This window comes from Hyla sarda, chromosome 10 (assembly GCF_029499605.1).
Source record: "Hyla sarda isolate aHylSar1 chromosome 10, aHylSar1.hap1, whole genome shotgun sequence".
NCBI classification, from domain to species: domain Eukaryota; kingdom Metazoa; phylum Chordata; class Amphibia; order Anura; family Hylidae; genus Hyla; species Hyla sarda.
In genome coordinates, this window is record NC_079198.1 from 31,750,886 (window position 1) to 31,772,160 (window position 21,275).

General features: G+C 44.3%; 1 protein-coding gene across 2 annotated transcripts in view; it reads left to right on the forward strand.

Moving 5' to 3' along the window:
* Nucleotides 1–21,275, forward strand: part of LOC130293462 (immunoglobulin superfamily member 1-like) — a 99,412-nt gene that overhangs the window by 27,175 nt on the left and 50,962 nt on the right. Inside the window, exon 2 of one of the 2 annotated variants that reach the window (XM_056542158.1) lies at nucleotides 9,472–9,533. In XM_056542158.1, the coding sequence (XP_056398133.1) occupies nucleotides 9,472–9,533 (62 nt within the window). Of the gene's footprint in view, nucleotides 1–9,471; nucleotides 9,534–14,294; nucleotides 14,347–21,275 lie in introns of those variants that run through there. The other variant, XM_056542161.1, reaches the window with a different exon arrangement.

The window sequence follows — 21,275 nt, forward strand, 5'->3', positions numbered from 1 at the left end:
AAGGAAGGCCACACCATGCAGATATGATGCAAATTTCACTTTAGCAAGGAGAAGCAAATTCCATATAATGGCATCCAAAGCCTCAAAACTTTAAACATCAAAACTTTATGAACAAAGTCTGTATATATCTATACCAGGGAGGATAAAATTCCTTTCTGACTCCAGTTATGGCATCAGAATAAATCCCTGAATCAACGTTCTGTCTAGAGATGAGTGAACTTACAGTAAATTCGATTCGTCACAAACTTCTCGGCTCGGCAGTTGATGACTTTTCCTGCATGAATTAGTTCAGCTTTCCGGTGCTCCCGTGGGCTGGAAAAGGTGGATACAGTCCTAGGAGACTCCCGTGGGCTGGAAAAGGTGGATACAGTCCTAGGAGACTCACCGGAAAGCTGAACTAATTTATGCAGGAAAAGTCAGCAACCGCCGAGCCGAGAAGTTCGTGATGAATCGAATTTACTGTAAGTTCGCTCATCTCTAGTTCTGTCCCTATAGATCTAGTATCTATAACACCTATACTGTTATTACTGCAGAGACATGCCCAGCCCTTTTTTTTTTTTTTTTTTACTCTTATTGAGTTCATCATGACCACTTACTTCCATAGTCTCACTGCTCTTACAGTAAATAACCCGATCTGTGCTGCTGTAAAATCCTTCTTTCCTCTATATGTAGAGAATGCCTACTTGTTACAAATACAGTTCTGGAAGGAAGAGATCTCTGTAGTGCCCCCCTCACATACTTATACATAGTTGTTAAGTCCCCCGTAAGCCTTCTTTTTTATTAAACCACATACCGTATTTTTCGCCCTATAGGACGCACCGGCGTATAAGACGCACCCAATTTTTAGGTGCAAAATCTATAAAATTCAAGATTTTGAACCCAATAGTGGTCTTCAACCTGCGGACCTCCAGATGTTGCAAAACTACAACTCCCAGCATGCCCGGACAGCCGTTGGCTGTCCGGGCATGCTGGGAGTTGTAGTTTTGCAACATCTGGAGGTCCGCAGATTGAAGACCACTGCATAGGAGGTAATACTCACGTGTCCCCGCCGCTCCGGACCCATCACCGCTGCCCTGGATGTCGCTCCATCGCTGTCGCCGTGTTCCCGTCGCTCCGGAACGTCTCTGCTGCCGGCCGGGTATCCTCGCTCTCCGTCACCGTCATCACGTCGTTACGCATGCCGACGCACGTACGCGACGACGTGATGACGAGGAGGGAGAGCGCCGGCCATACAGAGAAGACACCAAGAAGGCAGGTAAGGTCCCTCCCGGTGTCCTATAAGCACTAACCCGGCTGTTCGGGACCGTCGCGGTGAAATCACGGTGGTCCCGAACAGCCCGACTGAGCAGCCGGGTTAGTGTCACTTTCGCTTCAGACGCGGCGGTCAGCTTTGATCGCCGCGTCTGAAGGGTTAATACAGGGCATCACCGCGATTGGTGATGTCCTGTATTAGCCGCGGGTCCCGGCCGTTGAAGGCCGCAGGGACCGCCGTGATAGGGGTGTATTCGCTGTATAAGACGCACCGACTTTTCCCCCCCCAGTTTTGGGGAAGAAAAAGTGCGTCTTATACGACGAAAAATACGGTAACTCTATTTCTAATAATTTTTCTGTGTATTTTATACCTCCTATTCCCCCTTTTACTTGGGTAGTCCCTAGTTCAGCCCTGGTTGAGCCCAATACTGCTCACAGCATTCCATGTGTGGTCTGACTAAGGATTTCAGTGGTAGAATTATTTAATAGTTGTGGGCATCTATACCCCATTTGATGCACCCCATTATTTCAATGTTTTACCATTTACTACATATTCACAGCCTGGATTTTTTCCTCTCCATGGGCATATATAGTATACATTCAATGCCATTATCTTTACCCGTATTACTGGTAGGTACTATATGGAGTACAGTCAAGCAAGGTGGATGTGCAGTGTATCTGGTCCTTGAGATGACTAAAGTCGAAAGTCCTGACTTGGACCTAAGTGGCGCACTGTCAAGATGACGTACAGCAGGAGTCTCAGTAGCGTAGCCAGGCATCGGACACTAAAGGCTGCACACTGAATGACTCTGGTGTCCGATATCTTCCAATGAGCTTTGCCACGCAGCGGAAGTTGTGGTAGATAAATTTTAGTTAAAGTGACTTCAGGTTCAAGGCCACCTTTGCTGGGACATATAAAGAGCAGAGGGTCGGGGTAAACTAAGTGTTCTACGTGTGGGAGCAACATACTTAAAGTAGTCCAGTCCTGAAAAACGTATCCCCTATCCTAAGGATAGGGGATAAGTTTCAGATTGCGGGGGGTCCGACCGTTGGGGCCCCCCTGCAATCTCCTGTACGGGGCCCTGGCAGCCTGCGGGAAGGGGGCATGTTGACCACTGCACGAATCGGCGGCTGACACACCCCCTCAATACAACTCTATGGCAGAGCCGGAGCGCTGCCTTCGGCAATCTCTGGCTCTGCCATAGAGTTGTATTGAGGGGGCGTGCCAGCCACCGCTTCATGCAGTGGTCAACACGCCTCCTTCCGGTGGCCGGGGCCCTGTACAGGAGATCGCGGGGGCCCCAGCGGTCGGACCCTCCATGATCTGAAACTTATCCCCTATGCTTAGGATAGGGGATAAGTTTTTCAGGACTGTACTACTCCTTTAAACTGCCCAAGTTTTTCAACGTGTCAAACGGAATCCCAATACCAATGCAGTCCACAGTCCTCATTACAGAGCTTAGTATCATCTGCAAAGATTCATACTATACAGTACAATCCCTCTACAAGGTCAATAATAAATATATTAAAGAGAATAGGACCCAACATTGACCCATGTGGTACCCCACTAGTAACAGTCACCCAACCTTAGTAAGTACCAGAAGCGATTCCCCCTGGTCCAGTCTGGAGCTCACCTCCTCATAAAAGCTGATTAGTTTGACAGGACCGATCCCTCATTAAGACATGCTGGTATGTAGTCATACATTTATTTTCAAATAGCATCTCTTAGAAAACCCTCAAACAATTTACACACAACGGAGGTTAAACTTACAGGCCTATAATTCCTGGGGTCACTTTTTGACCCCTTCTTGAATATTGGCACCACAGTTTGCTATGCGCCAGTCCTAGGGAACCGTCCCTGTCACTATAGAATCCTGGAATATTAGAAATAAGGGACTGTCTATTACATTACTTAACTCCTGTGGAATATGAGGATGAATACCATCTGGACCTGGTGACTTGATTTTTAGGCGGCACTGTGCTTCTTCCTGGGTTATACAGGTGACCTGGACTGGGGAGTTTATCTTACCTCGATGTATTTTACCTGGCATTTCATTTCCCTCTGAGAACACAGTTCACAGAACACAGCAATGTTGTAATTCTTTTTACTATGAATCTGTACTGTGCCTGGACTGACAACCCAGCTGATTAGATGAGAAGCCAAGGGAACTTCAGTGCTTGGTCCTCGTTTACATTTATCCAGCAGTCCTATGGAATCTGAATAGAGCTACAATGCATACTCGCATGCCTGACCCCCCTCATTATTGTACATGGGGAACATGAGACCAGTCTTTTCATGAATGGGGGCCCCAGCAGTTGGGAACCAGACACTTAGCATCTTTCATGTGTATACATTAGAAAATAGGTTTTGATTATGGGAAAACACCTTAAAGGCAACTCCAAGCACTAGTTAGACAAGAATGGGTTGCCATCAGTCAGGATTGGCCCAATAGCTGATATCCGGCAAGCCAGGGTCTTGAAAAAAGAATCTATCCATAATCTTGTTTATTTGTCAATAAAAGTTAAAAAAAACTCATGAAATGCTTATAATCATACTTCAGAGCCATAGAAACTTCTAGATAAAATATCTAAAAACACAGAAGCAGCAAACTTTGTGAAAACAAAAAATTTGTACCAGTTTCAAAACTTTTGGCCTCAACTTTAGAAGTTTTTGTTAGAGAACAGTGATTATCTACATTTAGATAACTCACCGTGAAAAAGTAACATCCCCCATAGCTACTCATCCAACCAATTATAGTGCATGCAGATTTGTTTGTAAGAAAAGCAACATGTAAATTCTCTTACAAAAATATTATAAAAACAGTCCTGTACCTTAAAGGGGTACTCCGCTGCTAGATATCTTATCCCCTTTCCAAAGGATAGTGGATAAGATGTCTGATTGGGGGGGGACCCGCTGCTGATACTCCCATTATCTCCTGTGGCACCCCAGTCATCCGGTGCATGGAGCGAACTTAGATGTGACTAGTCATGTGGCGTCAGAGGCTTGTGACATCACGGCCATGCCCCCTCTCTTGACGTCATGTCCTCCCTCTCAATGCAAGTCTATGAAAGGGCCCCACGCCCCCTCCCATACACTTGCATTTAGGGTGTGTGGCGCAACCTCATGAGGGGGCGTGGCTGTGTCATCACGAGCTTCTGACACCGCATCTGGTCTTCTAATCAAACGCCAATGCTGCACGTAGATCATGGGGGGAATCCCAGCGGCGGGAGCCTGCGATCAGACATCTTATTCCCTATCCTTTGGATAGGGGATAAGATATCTAGGGGTGGATTACCCCTTTAAGGAACACAACACTATGGGACTTATCCAACCAAGCAAAGAATAATGGAATAGCTGAAGATTTGATTTGCTGCATCTTCCTGGTTTACCCCCTGAAGAAGGAGGAGAAATAGCAGCTATTGGGGTAGTGGAGCCGTGAGGCATCAGCATAATGGATAAGAAAAATTTGGCACTTTATGCACTTATGGGATATGTAGTATGATACTTCAGTGAGCCTGTCGAACTTTTATAGCAGTGTTTTCCGTTATATCCGTAGCACAAAAGTGTGGGATATTGATGCATAAATATTACAGTTGTGCATAAGATATCATATTCCTCTGGGTATTTTGCGATATTTAAATATATGGAAAAGTGCTCTTTGATATATTAATGCTGAGCCCTAAGCTTTAATTGTGTACAGTGGTAAACCCTGTCTGTAAAGTCTCATTTGGATTTTAATGTTATGTTATAATAAAATTTTATTTAAGATTAGATTAGATTTAAGATTTTATTTTTGACTCAATTAAGTGTAAGCTCTACATTTCCTTGGTGTACAATCTTCCTGTTTTGCAGTAGTTTACAGTAGTCAATTGTGACTACCTGCGACATTTCACAAGAGTTCATTCAGACCTCAGCCTTGGCTCAAGTGGTGCTCAGTCAGGGCACAGGTAAATAGAAAGAAGCAGAAAGGCTTAAAGGGGTATTCCGGGCAAAAACATTTTATCCCCTATCCAAAGGATAGGGGATAAGATGTCTGATCGCGGGGGTCCCGCTGCAGAGACCCCCCATGATCTCCCTGCAGCACCCCCATTCTATGTGGGTGCTGAATCGCCAGTTTTGGAAACCTCTGGGTTTCCGGGACTGGGGATGTGTCGTCATGCCACGCCCCCTCCATTCATGTCTATGGGAGGGGGCGTGGTGGCCCTCTCAGAGCCGGAGTACCCCTTTAACAAAAATCTATCAGTGAGAATGAGCATTTCTAGAATGCTCATTCTCACTGTCAGAATAAAAGATGAATAGACCTTTTACACAGAGTTACCTGCATTTTCTGGGTTTAATCAAAACAGCTGGGTTTAGCAAAAAAACAAACAAAAAAAAAATTATGCATTTCTATCTGTGTTAGTGAAAGTTGAATAAGCTTTTAAGTGTACGTTCACACGCACGGATTTTTTAGCGGGTTTTCCACTGCGTGTTTGAAAGTGGGCGGGCTCTTCTCGGCTGTCCGTAGCAGATTTTCTGCGGCGGAATTTACGCTGCGGAAAATCCGCCACAGTCCCTACTGACTTCAATGGGGCTTGCGGCGGATTATCTGCAGTGTGCATTCTGCCGCAGAAAATCTGCTGCGGACATCCGAGAAGAGCCCGCCCACTTTCAAATACGCAGCGGAAAACCCGCTAAAAAATCTGCGCGTGTGAACGTACCCTTAACCATATTACTGGTGTAATTTTCTGGGTTTAACTAAATAGAGAGCATTTCTAACAATCATTTCCAGCTGTCAAAGAGAAACATAACTGAATCTTATATACCATGCTACCTGTATTTTCTGGTTTTAACCAAAAAGTTGATAAAATATATGTTTTTTTAATTTATTGCCGAAAAATGTATTTGAAGTTTTTTCAAGATTGAAGGCTAGACTTACCTCTTCACTTCTTAGATGAAGCTTTCTCTGGTGTGCAGTGTGCACTTGGACTCAACTGATATGTTAAAATCATGGTGGATATATAGTCACATACAGTTATAAAAAGAGCATAAAGTTCAACTTATATTCCTACTATGTCCCTACTGTGTTGATCCAGAGGAAGGTAAAAACCCTTGTGAGGCTGAAGATAATTGCCCCATACCAGGTGGAACATTTTCCCTTCCCAACTCCAATATGGTGATCAGAATAAATCCCATGATCAGAGTTCTGTCGCTATAAATCTAATTATAACCTATAAAATTAGTATTCTCCAGTAATGCACCAAGGCCCCTTTTCCCCATGTTCACCATAACCAATTCCTCGGGCAGAGAGTTCCACAGTCTCACTGCTCTTACAGTAAAAAAACCCTGATATATTTATACATAGTTATTAGGTCGCCCCTAATAATAATCTTCCTGTGTACTGTAGTCCTCCCATTCCCCGTATTACTCTGGTTGCCCGTCTTTGAACCCTCTCCAGCTCCACTATATCTTTCTTGTACACTGGTGCCCAGTACTGTACACAGTATTCCATGTGTGGTCTGACTAGTGATTTGTACAGCGGTAGAATTATTTCCTTGTCGTGGGCATCTATGCCCCTATTGATGCACCCCATGATTTTATTAGCCTTGGCAGCAGCTGCCCAACACTAGTTGCTACAGTTACATTTATTGTCGACTAAAATCCTCCTCCCCATGCGCCTAACCTTACATTTATCTTGCAATTGGAATGGTCTCAGGGATAGGACTTGTTGCGATCTTAACCTTTACATGTTTGGATGACATGTCAAAAGTGTTTCCAACTTTCAATTTTAAAACAAAAACACTGTAGGTTAGATTGATCAAAACCTGTCAAGAGGAAAAGTTGCCCAGTTGACCATAGCAACCAATCAGATTGCTTCTTGCATTTTTAACAAGGCTTCTGCGAAAGCAATCTGATTGGTTGCTATGGGCAAGTGGTCAACTTTTCCTCTGCACAGGTTTTGATAAAACCTCCAATAGACTTGCATATCGGGGGCGGGGGGTGACGTCACTCGGGGGCGGAGTCCTGACGTCACGATACTCCGGCCCCGTGGTCGCCACCCGGCTGTTTGTGATCTGGCACCGTGGCATGCAGCTCAAATAGGTGGGTGGCGAATACAAGATTGCGGGGGTCCCCAGCGGCAGGACCCCCGCGGTGAGACATCTTATCCCCTATGCTTTGAACAGGGGATAAGATGTCTCAGGGCTGGAGTACCCCTTTAAAGTACAGGTCAGCTCACTGCACAATGCTTTGCTCAGACTGCTTCATATTATAGTGTGCTCAGTAGTTCCACAGTGAGTTCTTCTGTGCAATGCTTACTGCTCAGCCTTAACTCCAAGACGTGACATAAGGCATAGGATTTTTATCACTTCTTTTCTATGGTGTGCCCTGATTGGCCTGGGAGCTGTATGTGTGGTAGCCCTTGGGGGGTGTATAGTAGTGGGGATGTTGTATCGGTATATGAGGGGTTAATGTTAACCCTATAGTTCGTGATGCCAGGCTGAGGGCTAGTATGCTGAGGTAATTCTCCAGCCTATCGCCGCCCTTCCCAGTAACGATAGGTTCATGAAATGACTGAAGGTCCACAAGGAGATTTAACTTGAACAACTTTACTTACGGTACATCCAAGGCACAGTAACAGTCTAATATAACAGTCCTTATATTGCGGACCTTGAGGTATTTAGAAAGTCTCTGAATTTAGGGTAGATATTGCAGATCCGTCCGGATTTAGGGGTTAGATTAGGTCCGGTGATGCTGCAGAGTGTCTGGGGATTGATACACTATCGATTTAGCATTGATCAGCCGTCGCCGCAAGGCTCAGGCCTAACTCACTGCGAGAATAGCTGCGCAGGTCCTTCTCGGTTGACAGCCCAGGAACAAGAGAGATCCTTACTGCTTGGCTGCGCAGGAACAAGAGAGAGAACAATGGCCGCCGCTCCCTTATATGGGCAGGGGCGGGGTGAATCTGATTGGTCCGAATACCTGTCATTCACTCGTACACAGAATGATGGGATTGCATACATCATAGGGACCTCCACAGGTCCTCAAGCAGAAATACCATAAAGTTCACTTAGTCACGTGACCCGCAGGTCCTGGTACGCTACGCGCAGGTAATTAACTATTCATTTACATTTATATAACTATATTTACATAAACCTTGCATAAGTTACTGGTTTACTAGATGGAATAGAGGTGACAAGGGGTAGACTATACAACATGGACCCCTACGTCCTAGGGACTCTGGCTATGGGGACCCATACACATAAAGGGACCGCATAGGATGCGGTACCGGGACACCAAAATGTAAGCAATGACTGGGTATCCTGGGTAACCTGGATGTCATCTTAGTGTTCTTACTTCCTCATCCTATGCTAATATGGTGTCAAAACACCAGGGGGAGATTTATCAAAAACTGTGTAAAGAAAAAGTTGCCCATAGCAACCAATCAGATTGCTTCTTTAATTTGGCAGAGGCCATGTTAAAAATGAAAGAAGTGATCTGATTGGTTGCTATGGGCAATTAGGCAACTTTTTCTCTGGACAGGTTTTAATAAATCTCTTCTTATGTCTTCCTCATTCCTTCTCCTATAATGGTGCCTTTGCCAGGCTCCTGTGAGCCGAGCCTGGTAAAGTTCTTATGTTTGGCAAACCTCATTTTATCCTGAGCGAGACCAGGTTTTACAAGCTCCGCTCTCTCATCTTTAACTGTAACACTAATCTTTGACAGGAAACCTATGAAAAACCACAGATATAATTACAAGGGGATCAGACTTTGCAGCTGATATAAGGCAAAGCAACTTAGGGGAGTCATATACTCATACATCTCCGCTACAAATGAGGGAGGGGAAGAATAACTGGAGACTAGGAAAATTTAATACAGATCTCGATAAGAGTAAAGAATGTGGGACAAGACAGGGACTGAATGGACACTAAACTAATGGTCAGGTACTCATGTCCCAACCTCATTTGCTGCTGAGCAAAGTCATGGCAATTCGGAGTTCTGCTGTAGGGCCCACAGTTTACGTGTTACACCCTTCATTAAAACAATAGATAAAGGAAAAATAAGGGATTATTTAGAATTTTGCCATGGTTAACATCCTACAATGTGTAGTTTCGTTTCACATTCAGAACATCCCTAGATGGTGTATTGATATATATGACAAATATAGGGAAGGTGGAGAGAGAAAAAAGTGATGCAATATTTTAAGATTTAGTTCTCTCTTCCAATGAATTATTTTACAGCTGCAGCAATACCGGTGGAAGCAACATGGGTCAAGTCACTTACTGTATCTTAAGTGTTGCCTGTAAGTATATGATCAGGGGTACGAATATAGGGGCTGAATAGATCTATCATAAGAAGAAGTAAATTATATTACAGATATTACACAGGTCGGGGGAAATTTTGCAGATTTTTCACTAGGATTTGAGCACTTCACGTTACTTCCATGAGGATTTAATAACCATTTTATTCATAGTTCATAGACCTAATTCATGTACTTATGGAACTGAATTTATGAAACTGTAAGAAGGATTTCTTGGTTTATTGACTTCCTCTGTTTTCCTTGTATTCTCCTTTACACAGTTCTGATTATTTAGCTTTAATTTCAAAAATATTTACTATAATCATAATGTAATAATGAGAAATAACTGATTTCAGTGTACCTGTTATCAACAACAACTTTTTATATAATGTAGATAATACCATTATACAGTATTTATATTTTTAATATACATTGATTAAAAATGTCTATTGCATGAGTGTCTTTGTGAGGAGTCCAAATACAGAAAGTGTGGGTGGACAAGCAGTGCTCTGTACACTGAGGACAAGCAGGGCTCTGTACACTGAGGACAAGCAGGGCTCTGTGCAGTGAGGACAAGCAGGGCTCTGTACACTGAGGACAAGCAGGGCTCTGTGCACTGAAGACAAGCAGGGCTCTGTACACTGAGGGCAAGCAGGGCTCTGTGCAGTGAGGACGAGCAAGGCTCTGTACACTGAGGACAAGCATGGCTCTGTACACTGAGGACAAGCAGGGCTCTGTACACTGAGGACAAGCAGGGCTCTGTGCAGTGAGGACGAGCAAGGCTCTGTACACTAAGGACAAGCAGGGCTCTGTACACTGAGGACAAGCAGGGCTCTGCTTGTCCTCAGTGCACAGAGCCCTGCTTGTCCTCAGTGTACAGAGCCCTGCATGTCCTCAGTGTATAGAGCCCTGCTTGTCCTCAGTGTACAGAGCCCTGCTTGTTCTCAGGGTACATAGCCCTGCTTGTCCTCACTACACAGATCCCTGCTTGTCATCACTGCACAGAGCCTTGCTTGTCCTCAGTGCACAGAGCCCTGCTTGTCCTCAGTGCACAGAGCCCTGCTTGTCCTCAGTGTAAACTAATGCTAAAACTAATGCTTTGTATTGCCTTCTAAAACATATAAAATGAAAAAATACAAGAAATACAAATCTTCCCACAAAAAAAAGCTACTAGCATGGAATAATAAAAAGTTATGGCTATTTGTTTACAGTACTGAAAAAGGGGGGGGGGGGGGGAATTATTTGTTCATTAAAGGACATTCAGACCTGATGGCCTGGTCGCTAAATGGTCACAAAATGTTATTAGAAATGTTAATATAAAAACCTACATTAAGTGTACCTGTCATTAACAAAACATTTTTAGACAATTTAGAGAATACCGTTATATGTATATTTGTAATATACATTGGTTACATTTTTGGGTGAAAACAGTGATGACAAGCAGGGATCTGTGTAGTGAGGACAAGCAGGGCTCTGTGCACTGAGGACAAGCAGGGCTCTATACACTGAGGACAAGCAGGTCTCTGTACACATCAGGGCTCTGTACACTGAGGATAAGCAGGGCTCTGTGCAGTGAGGACAAGCAGGGCTCTGTGCTCTGAGGACAAGCAGGCTCTGTACACTGAGGACAAGCAGGGCTCTGTACACTGAAGACAAGCAGGGCTGTGTACACTGAGGACAAGCAGGGCTCTGTGCACTGAGGACGAGCATGTCTCAGTACACTGAGGACAAGCATGTCTCTGTACACTGAGGACAAGCAGGGCTCTGTACACTGAGGACAAGCAGGGCTCTATACACTGAGGACAAGCAGGGCTCTTTGCAGTGATGAAAAGCAGGGCTCAGTACACTGAGGACAAGCAGGGCTCTGTGTAGTGAGGACAAGCAGGGCTTTGTGCAGTGATGACAAGCAGGGATCTGTGTAGTGAGGACAAGCAGGGCTATGTACCCTGAGGACAAGCAGGGCTCTCTACACTGAGGACAAGCAGGGCTCTGTACACTGAGGACAAGCAGGGCTCTATGCACTGATGACAAGCAGGGCTCTGTGCAGTGAGGACAAGCAGGGCTCTGTACACTGAGGACAAGCAGGTCTCTGTGCAGTGAGGACAAGCAGGGCTCTGTGCAGTGAGGACAAGCAGGGCTCTGTACACTGAGGACAATCAGGGCTCTGTACACTGAGGACAAGCAAGGCTCTGTGCAGTGAGGCCGAGACACTTTCCAGGCTCATACAGCTAGATAATTGATAGGTCAGGAGCCTGCACAGTTCCCTGCTTGTCCTGTCCTCACTTCTTTTATTTGGTCTCCTCATAGCGACAAACAGGCAATGGCTGCAGGAGAACCTTTTTTTACCCAAAAATATACACCAGAAATGTTTTCACCCAAAAATGTAACCAATGTATATTACAAATATACATATAACGGTATTCTCAACATTATCTAAAAATGTTTTGTTAATGAAAGGTACACTTAATGTAGGTTTTTATATTAACATTTCTAATAACATTTTGTGACCATTTAACGACCAGGCCATCAGGTCTGAATGTCCTTTAATGAGCAAATCCTCCCCCCCCCCCCTTTTTCATTACTGTAAACAAATAGCCATAATTTTTTATTATTCCATACTAGTAGCTTTTTTGTGGGAAGATTTGTATTCTTTAATATAGTTTATTTCATCTTTTTATATTTTATATGTTTTAGAAGGCAATACAAAAAAAATGAAATTCTGCCATGGTCTTCTAGCATAGTTTTCTTTTTTTTTTTTTTTTTGCTGTTGCCCTGCAGTAATACAATAGCATGTTAATTTTATTGTATGGGTTAGGACGGAAAAAAAAAAGTTATTTTCTGGGTCTGACATTCTGAGAGTCAAATTTAAAAAGTTTTTTCATAAATGTAACGGTATTAGGGCTTTTTTGTTTGTTTGCAGGAAGAGTTTTTTTTTTGTTCCATTTGGGGTACATATAACTAATTGTGTCATTTTTTTAATACATAATATGCCATGTTGTATGGAAGGCATCCCATTCCCTTCTATGGGAGTGCGAGAGATACCCCAGTGTCTTGCTCAGGTATCTTTGGGGCTTTCTTGGAAATAAATGAGGGGGGGGGGGGGGGGGGTCGCAGCAGATGCTCATCCCTGAGTTTTTACCGGAAAACCTTTTTAAAGGAAATCTGCAGTAAAATAAACTTATCACCTTTCCTGTGTCTGATCGCGGACGGTCCGGAGACACTAGGACCCCCTGTGATCTCCTGCATGGGGCCCTGGCTCTGCCGCGGCTCTCCCATGCAGGAGGCGTGCCGGCCGCAGCATGATGCTGCAGCCGACACGCCTCCTCCATGTAGTTCTATGGGAGAGGTGGGGAAGTAGCGTTCGTGCATTCCTGCCTCTCCCATAGACCTGCAAGGAGGGGGTATGGGGCGTGTCCATCGAGCTCAGTGAACCCGACGACACGCGCATTAGGAAAAAGAAGGACGGGTAGCCGGCTCCCAGGCAGTTAAAATTCCAAACTTTAATGCAAAATGTTAGAAAATCATACAGGTGGAAAAATAGTGAGAAAAAAACAGAGGATAAAATCACAAATGAAACTCCAACGCCTTTCGACCTCTCAACAAGTCTTAATCGGGGCTCATTAGCCTGTGCACATGGTAGGGGCACGTTTATTTCACTGCAGTTGTCCTTTAAAGCTCTGCTCCAGTTCAGATAAAACTGCGGTATTACTGCTGATGTGCCGCAAATTCAATATATCCCTTAGATAAACAACAGTTGGTAAAAACCTTGTGATTCTTTCTATTCTTTCCTCTTTCCCCTTCAACATGTTCTTTCCTCTTTCCCCTTCAACTCTGTTTTCATAGTGATGTTTATGTCAGGAAACTGAATCATCGGATGTTGTATTTTTTATTTTTATATTTCCTATGAAACTCACATAAATAAATAATTTGCCATGTTAGAAATACACCAATCGATCTATCTATGTTCAGATATATATATAATGTATATATATATATATATATATATATATATATATATATATATATATATGTGGTGACTGGGTGAAGCAATGGTGTTACAGGGTCTGATGGTATTAACCCTTTATTTGTCGTGACGCCAGGGGGAGGTTGTTTTGTATAGAAGCCCCTGCCGACAACCGGCCCAAAAACATCAGGAAATAAATGGAATGTCCACAGCAGGATTTATGAGATAACTGGAACTTTTACTTAAACTTCTTATAGAACAGTCTTTACAGTTATACATTTTTTTGCACTGAAGAAACATGAGGCATATAATCATGCTGATTTTAGATTTATTCATAAATATCTTTACGTGAAAGAACATGGCTGCCACTCAAAGTGCTAGTGCAAATAGATAGTATACAAAAAATTGCAACAATGTGCATTAAAAATGCCATACAATATTGTAGCGCTGGGGACCAATAAAGTATTTTTTGCATATTGACGGTATGGGCTTTAGCCTGTTACAGTTCAATATTAAATCTGCAGTCCTGTTGAAGCATCCATATCATGTATTATTCTGCACACCATTTTTATCTTACGTTTAGTTCACACTTGTATTAAAGAAGAGGTGTTAGTTAAGCAAAGTTAATGATGTTGAGTTCAAACTAAGCCTGGGCACCAGCCATTATTTTTATATATCAATATGAACAGTCCTGACAAATACCAAGCCGATACCTTGAAATTTTTCTCTGTGGTTTGCACTAGGATGGCAGTCCCGTGCACAGTGCATATACAGTTCGAACAACACACAGTAGAATAAGAACAAATGAACCTGGTGTGTAGAACTTGCTTCAACGTGCCGGTTTGCAGTCAGGTAATGAAAACCATTTCTCCTGGTTCGGTTGATAGTTCAGGTGCTGCGTCTTTGGCTATAAACCCTTCGGCTCTTTTAGTCTCCCCAGACGTATGGCTGAATAGTCCATAGATAAACAGATTCAACGCGTTTCTCGCTGTAGACGATCATCAGGAATCATGTAAGTACATTGCAAGATATTCCCAGATATATTTCTTTAGGCTCCCTTGTTTAGCGTGGTGCCGATACAGCACTGATGGCGGCCGTATCACAGTTATACAGTTTCTCTTAAGGTAACCGGGATGCAGAATACCTCACAGGCTTTGCTGGGACTTGAAGTATTGAGATTTATGCAGGCCACTGTGCTACTTATTGTATAATTAAGTTGAATAGTAGTCACTAGGAATTGTAGATAGAGCTTGGTAACTCACGTTTTTTTAGTGGCTGCAGGTTCCTTAGGTATTGACCTAGTTGCAATTGTGCTTGAATTGGTATTACTGAAGTGTACAGGATGATGAGCAGGAACCAAGAGAGTGAATTTAGAGACTACAGCCCCTTATATACTAAGGGGGCTGGACTAAAGCCCATTGGTGCAAAGCCTGGAGGTCCTGTACCCAGGGAACTCTGGGTACATCACATGACATTATCACATGACCCAGGAAGGTCCTAAACATTTGTACAACTTTTACAATATATCACATAACCTAGGAAGGTCCTAAACATTTGTACAACTTTTACAATATATCACATAACCTAGGAAGGTCCTAAACATTTGTACAACTTTTGCAATATATCACATGACCTAGGAAGGTCCTATACAATTATACTACCTTTATATACACACTAAACAATATACAGAAATACATTTATATGAGGTGAGCAAGGGGTGAGCCCTGCAGGAGAGCCCTATGGACTGCAGGGACTCTACCTGAGGGGACTTAGGACATGAACAGGACAAGGTCCTGTACCGGGACACTACAAAACCCCTTACTTAAAAAGAGTTGTCCTCGACGTAGGTCCGCTTAGGGAGAGGAAGGAAATGGCCACAGGGCCGGATGCAGTCCTGAAGCATTAATCCAAATGTCCAAGTTCAGGCTGATGACAACAAAAATGAAGAAAATATATAGAGTCCCTGTGTATTTAGATAATGTCCATACATGCTCTAGAACTAATGCATGAACAGGATGGCTGGAATTTATTCACGAACAGGATATAACATAATGACGGGAACTCATTTGCGAACAGAATGATACTAGCACTTACTCACAAACAGGATAACATTAGTCCTTATTCACGAACAGGATGAACAGGATAGGATAAGTTACTTTTTCTTTCTTTTTAGAACTTACTAAATTATATTAGCAATACTAGTTATCATGTTATTGGTGTTACCTATATATTTTTATATCTGTGGTATCACTATTTTACTCTAGTTTATGAGATTATGCATCTATTGTCTATGCATTATACTTAATTAATTATATCCTGGCTATAACATTCGTCTATAGCTGGAAATTTTATTGACATATGACATTTGATATTTTTCTGGCACATAGATATTTGACTATGAAACCTCTGACTGATAGTTGACATTAAGTATATATAATGACTGTAATGCTTCTAAATACTAAGATTGATCTCACTGCTATTTTTTTTCTTTTTTGACACATTTGACATACCACCACATATTATTTCCATTTGTTATACACTGGTTGCGAATTGGGTTGCCTGAGGCTTTCTGCCCAATGCCTTAGCTACTAGGGTCTATCAGTGCTACACACTTACCCCTAGAACTCTGGATGTAGATAACAATTAAGCGTACTGTTACCTTTCTGGATACGTGTATTTTTTTAGTTAGCTACAGGAATACCTTCTGGCCAGGAAGAGCATCCTGAACACGTAGAGACAAAAGAACATATTAGTGCATGACATTTGTGCATAACAGTGGTATGGACTAATATAGAACATGTTACAGTCCCTAAGACTCATTTTTCTTGTTTGACTGTGAGATATATTCATATACCTATTTTTTCTTATGAGTATAGGTTATAAGTTATGTGTACTGGACTTTGAATATACACTAATGAAGTTTATGTACTGAATTATGTGTACACCGAATTTTATGAATGTGAAGTCAGTCTTGACATCTGATTGGTATGTTTATACGGCGCTAGTGAAGGGTGACGTTTCTTGTTACCCAGAGGAGCTGGGAGAGCACCTTTAAGAAAACACTATAAGAAATATGTATTATTTTATTTTTCCTTAATTCCGTACAGGAATTTTATACTCCTGTACAATAAAGCCATTTACATTTTATGTAACCAGACATTTTGTTTGCTTGGAATACAAATGTTACATGTCAGCAGCACAACACGTAAGAAATTCAGGTGACATTTACCTGCTGTTGGAGTGCAAAATTTTGTGCACAAAAATAGATTACCATTATAAAATTTTACATTAACGGTCATGTAAGGCTCTACAGTCCACCCACATTATAGAGTTCTGCATGAAAACACGGCTATGCCGGATGCCGGGTACAAACTTACTAGAATCTCCTCAGACAAGGAGTCTCTCGGCCAGGGGCCGGGCACAAACTTATGATGGTAGTTACGTTGCAAACATGAGAACTTTTTGGCATAGTCCTGCCAGGCACTTTATTTGAAACTAGTTGCAGAACTGATGAAAACCTGTAACAATAAGAGGGTACTAGAGTACCACACAGTTAGTGATGAGCATACCACTTCAGGCAAAGGATTTTCTTGATTCCCAACCTCGCCTATCAGCGTGCTTCCTACTTTGTGACATATAGCGAGGAGCACGAGGTTGGGATTCCCTCATGGGATTTACGGTAGTGTCCCAAGAAATATTTGTGAGACGGGACTGTGCCACTGATGGGTTTACGCTCACAACAACAGTGGCTGAGGCCACTGGGACTACAGTTGGTGCCAGTTGGTTCAGCCTCACCTCCTTGGGTGGAGTAGGCCGCGGCACATCAGTTGGTGCCTGATGATTAGGCCACACCTCCGGCTCTGGAGTAGACCTAGGCACATATGTTGGTGCCCATTGATCAGGTCTCACCTCCTCAGGGGGTGTAGGCCTGGGCACGTTCTCTGTTAAAGATGATGCTGAACCGGACCTTGACATATACTTGGGAACCATGATGGGCATCTTGTATACTTCCTCTTCAGAGGCTGTCTCTGGCAACCTCATCGGCCGAATTCCGTGGGGATCTGCGTTCCAGTCGTCCGATGAGAAGTATGTGAAATGTATCTGTGTTGGAGTTTTGGGCCTAGTTACGGCTGCAGTCCATTCACCCTGCAGACTCTTGATTGGGGTGTACTCTACAATCTCCCCTCGCTCTAGGGAGTGGTATCTTCTGGGCAGGTAGTCCCGCTGAACGGCCCTTCTATTGACTAATATGGTCCCCCCATAGTGTTGCTCGCGAATATTCGCAATTCGAATATTATTCGCGAATATCGCATATTCGCGAATTCGCGAATTTCGCGAATATATCGCTATATATTCGTAATGTGACGATCCGTCTTGGGGATTAGCTCTGGGATCGTCCTGGACTACGCCACAGGATGCGTTTCTTCTCAATAAACCAGCAAACAAACGCTTATAATGCAAATCTGGCACCTTGCCAGTTTTATTAGACAGGTTGCAGGGAAAGAAATAAACAAAAAGCAGGAACAAAACAAAATCCTAGACCGTCTGGTCACTGACTAAACAGATCAGCTTGTCCTGACTAACAACCGCTGAGCTTCCCTCAGCCGGTTAAACATATGTCCCCTGCAACCTTCTACTCACAATTCATGGCAGTCTCTTTGAGCCTCTCATAGCTCGGGCTGTGTACTCCTCAGCAGCCTCTGTCTCTTCCCTACAGCCCACATGCTGTCTCCTAGGAAGAGCCTTGATTAGACTGAGTCTCCATCTCATATACACTTCCCTTCCTTCCTGCCTCATTACTTAAGAAGCAGGTGAGAGCTTCTGCAGGGTGAGCCAAGGAAATACACCGTTTCCTTGCCACACTGCCACAGTAATTACGAATATTTTTTTTTTTTTTTTTTTTCACAGTACACATCACAGTGATCATCCCTCTCTGCTTCCAGCTTGTGTGATGTAAAGAAGGCTCTAATACTACTGTGTGAGATTGGCATGCAAATATTCGCATATGCGAAACTTTAGCATATGCGAATTTTCGCAGACGCGAATTTTCACGTATGCTAATTTTGTATATGTTAATTTTCGCATATGTTAATTTTCGCATACGCGAATTTTCGCATGTGCGAAAATAAAACGAGAATATTACGAATATGCGAATATTCGCGAATATATGACGAATATTCGTCCATATATTTGCGAATATTCGCGAATTCGAATATGGCATATGCCGCTCAACACTATCCCCCCATGCCGGCAGTCCTGGAGGTTAGCCAAAGCCTCTGGCTTTATCAAATTTGACAACTGTGGTGCGTCTGCGCTCCAAGGGTGGCTCGCCCTCTTGAGGATAGTCCAGCATGTGAATGTACAGAGCTTCCAACTTTTTAGTGTCCCTCTGTTGCTCTGCCTGGACTTCATAAGGGAGGCGTTTTGGCTCATATCTCTCTCTATGCTGGGCCCTTAACTTTTCAATGATGTCTGTAATTTCAGCCTCCCTGCGGGCTCTTTCTGCCTCAGCTGTGGGGACCGGTGGATGGGACTTCCCTGGCTGGGGAAGGACGTGGTCCTACATGTACTGTATGAGCGTAGGCTCATCGCAGAAAACCCACTGTGGAAGGGGGGGTGACGGCGGGCGTGCGCTAACAGGGGCAGACTTCTGTGCTAGGGGTTCCCTGTCAGGGCTGGAGGAGGAGGATGGAGTAGAAAAAGTGGCTTCGGCCAGCTTACTTACATCCGACTCCTCGTCTGCGATCTCCGCCCAGAATCCCCAAGACCTGTGGTGAGGGGACAGTCTCACCGGCGATGCAGGTCCCGACGTCTGCGGTTATTCCCTTTTCGGGGTGGTTGGCCACTCGTCGTCCTCTGGAAGCGGGGGTAGGTTGCAGGCCTCCTCAGCCCCAAGGGAAAACTGCTTCAAGTGGTCAGAGAGTTCCTGGAATAGTTGCGCTGACTCGGCGCCATCTTAGGACTCTCCTCACATGTCTCGGTGGGCTCCACCATCTCTGTACTCCTTGCTGCCTGTTCCAGACTGAAGAGGGCTGGTCGCGCAGTCTCTTTTATAAGAGGCTCTGAAAAAATGGTGGCCAACCGGAAGGACGTCATCAGTGCAGCGCTGACTTCATGTTCTTCGGCAAACACAAGCAGTGCAGAAAGGTTGCACTTCGGCATCGGAACGGCCACTTGATGTCCACGCCCAGGGGCGGGTTGCGGACCAGCGTGGGACATTTTCGCGCGTTTTTCAAGTAAGTCATTAACTCTTGCTGGTACTTGTTGCAAAGGAGAGCGCAGCATGGCTTCGCTGCGGATTTTGCACATGGCCACAGAAAGACAATCTTCACCTCCCCCCTAACTTTTTGTAACGCCCCAGCTAAGCACAATTTCAATAGTAATGTCCCGTACACAGGGCCGGCCTTAGGTGTTCAGACGCCCTGTGCAAGCTAACCTTATGGCGCCCCCGTGGCCTGCCCCCAATATTATTTTAAGGATAAGTTATAGATCGCGGGTGGTCCGAGCATTGGTTTACTGCTGAGACCCCCACCAATCATATCGGTTGAAGTGGTTCTCCAGCTGTTGGAAAGCTAAAACTCCAATCATGTCTGGAGAGCCTCTGGCAATGGGAGTTGTAGTTTTGTAACAGCTGGAGAGACACAGATTGGACACAGTTTTACCCATCATCACTGCAGAACTTATAAGTGACTACAGTTCTGATGGGTCAGTCAAGAGAATACAAAATGATATCAGTGACCTGAGTGACGTCTTCTGACTTGTGATATCTTCTCTGTTATCTTTTCTTCTTCATCTGGTCCAGAGACCAGGTCTTCCTCCAGCTCCATCTTCTCTGCAGAGTCTGACATCCAGACATCATTGGCTCCTCACATTGTCAGCAGATCCTCATCCTCTGCATGAAGACAGTAATTATTATAACCTTGCCAGAAAGTGTACCCTATGTAAAATACTGCCCCACACTGTACCCTAAATATAATACTGCTGTACACTGTACCCACTAAAAATAATCCTGCCACACACTGTACACTGAATATAATGCTGCCCCACACTGTATCCACTATATATAATACTGCCACACACTGTACCCTGAATATAATTCTGAAATACATGCATACACATCATATATACATATACACCCCCTCTTATCCTCTGTGTCCTCATCACACACAAATCCCCCGCCAAACCCCTCCTCTTCACTACTGTAACCCCCCTCTCCTCATCACCCCATAACCCCCCCTGCACCTTTCATTGCCTCCCCTGCACCACTCATCACCCCATTACCCTCCCTGCACCTCTCATCACACCCATAACCCTCCTGCACCTCTCATCATCCCCATCACCCCTCCCTGGACCTCTCATCAACCCCATTACCCCTCCCTGCACCTCTCATCATCCCCATCACCCCTCCCTGCACCTTTCATCATCCCCATCACCCCTCCCTGCACCTCTCATCATCCCCATCACCCCCCTGCACCTCTCATCATCCCCATCCCCCCTGCACCTCTCATCATCCCCATCACCCCTCCCTGTACCTCTCATCATCCCCATCACCCCCTGCACCTCTCATCATCCCCATCACCCTCCCTGCACCTCTAATCATCCCCATCACCCCTCCCTGCACCTCTCATCATCCTCATCACCCCCCTGCACCTCTCATCACCCCCATAACACCCCCTGCACCTCTCATCACCCCCATAACACTCCCCCTGCACCTCTCATCGCCCCCATAACACTCCCCCCTGCGCATCTCATCACCCCCCTGCACCTCTCATCACCCCCAT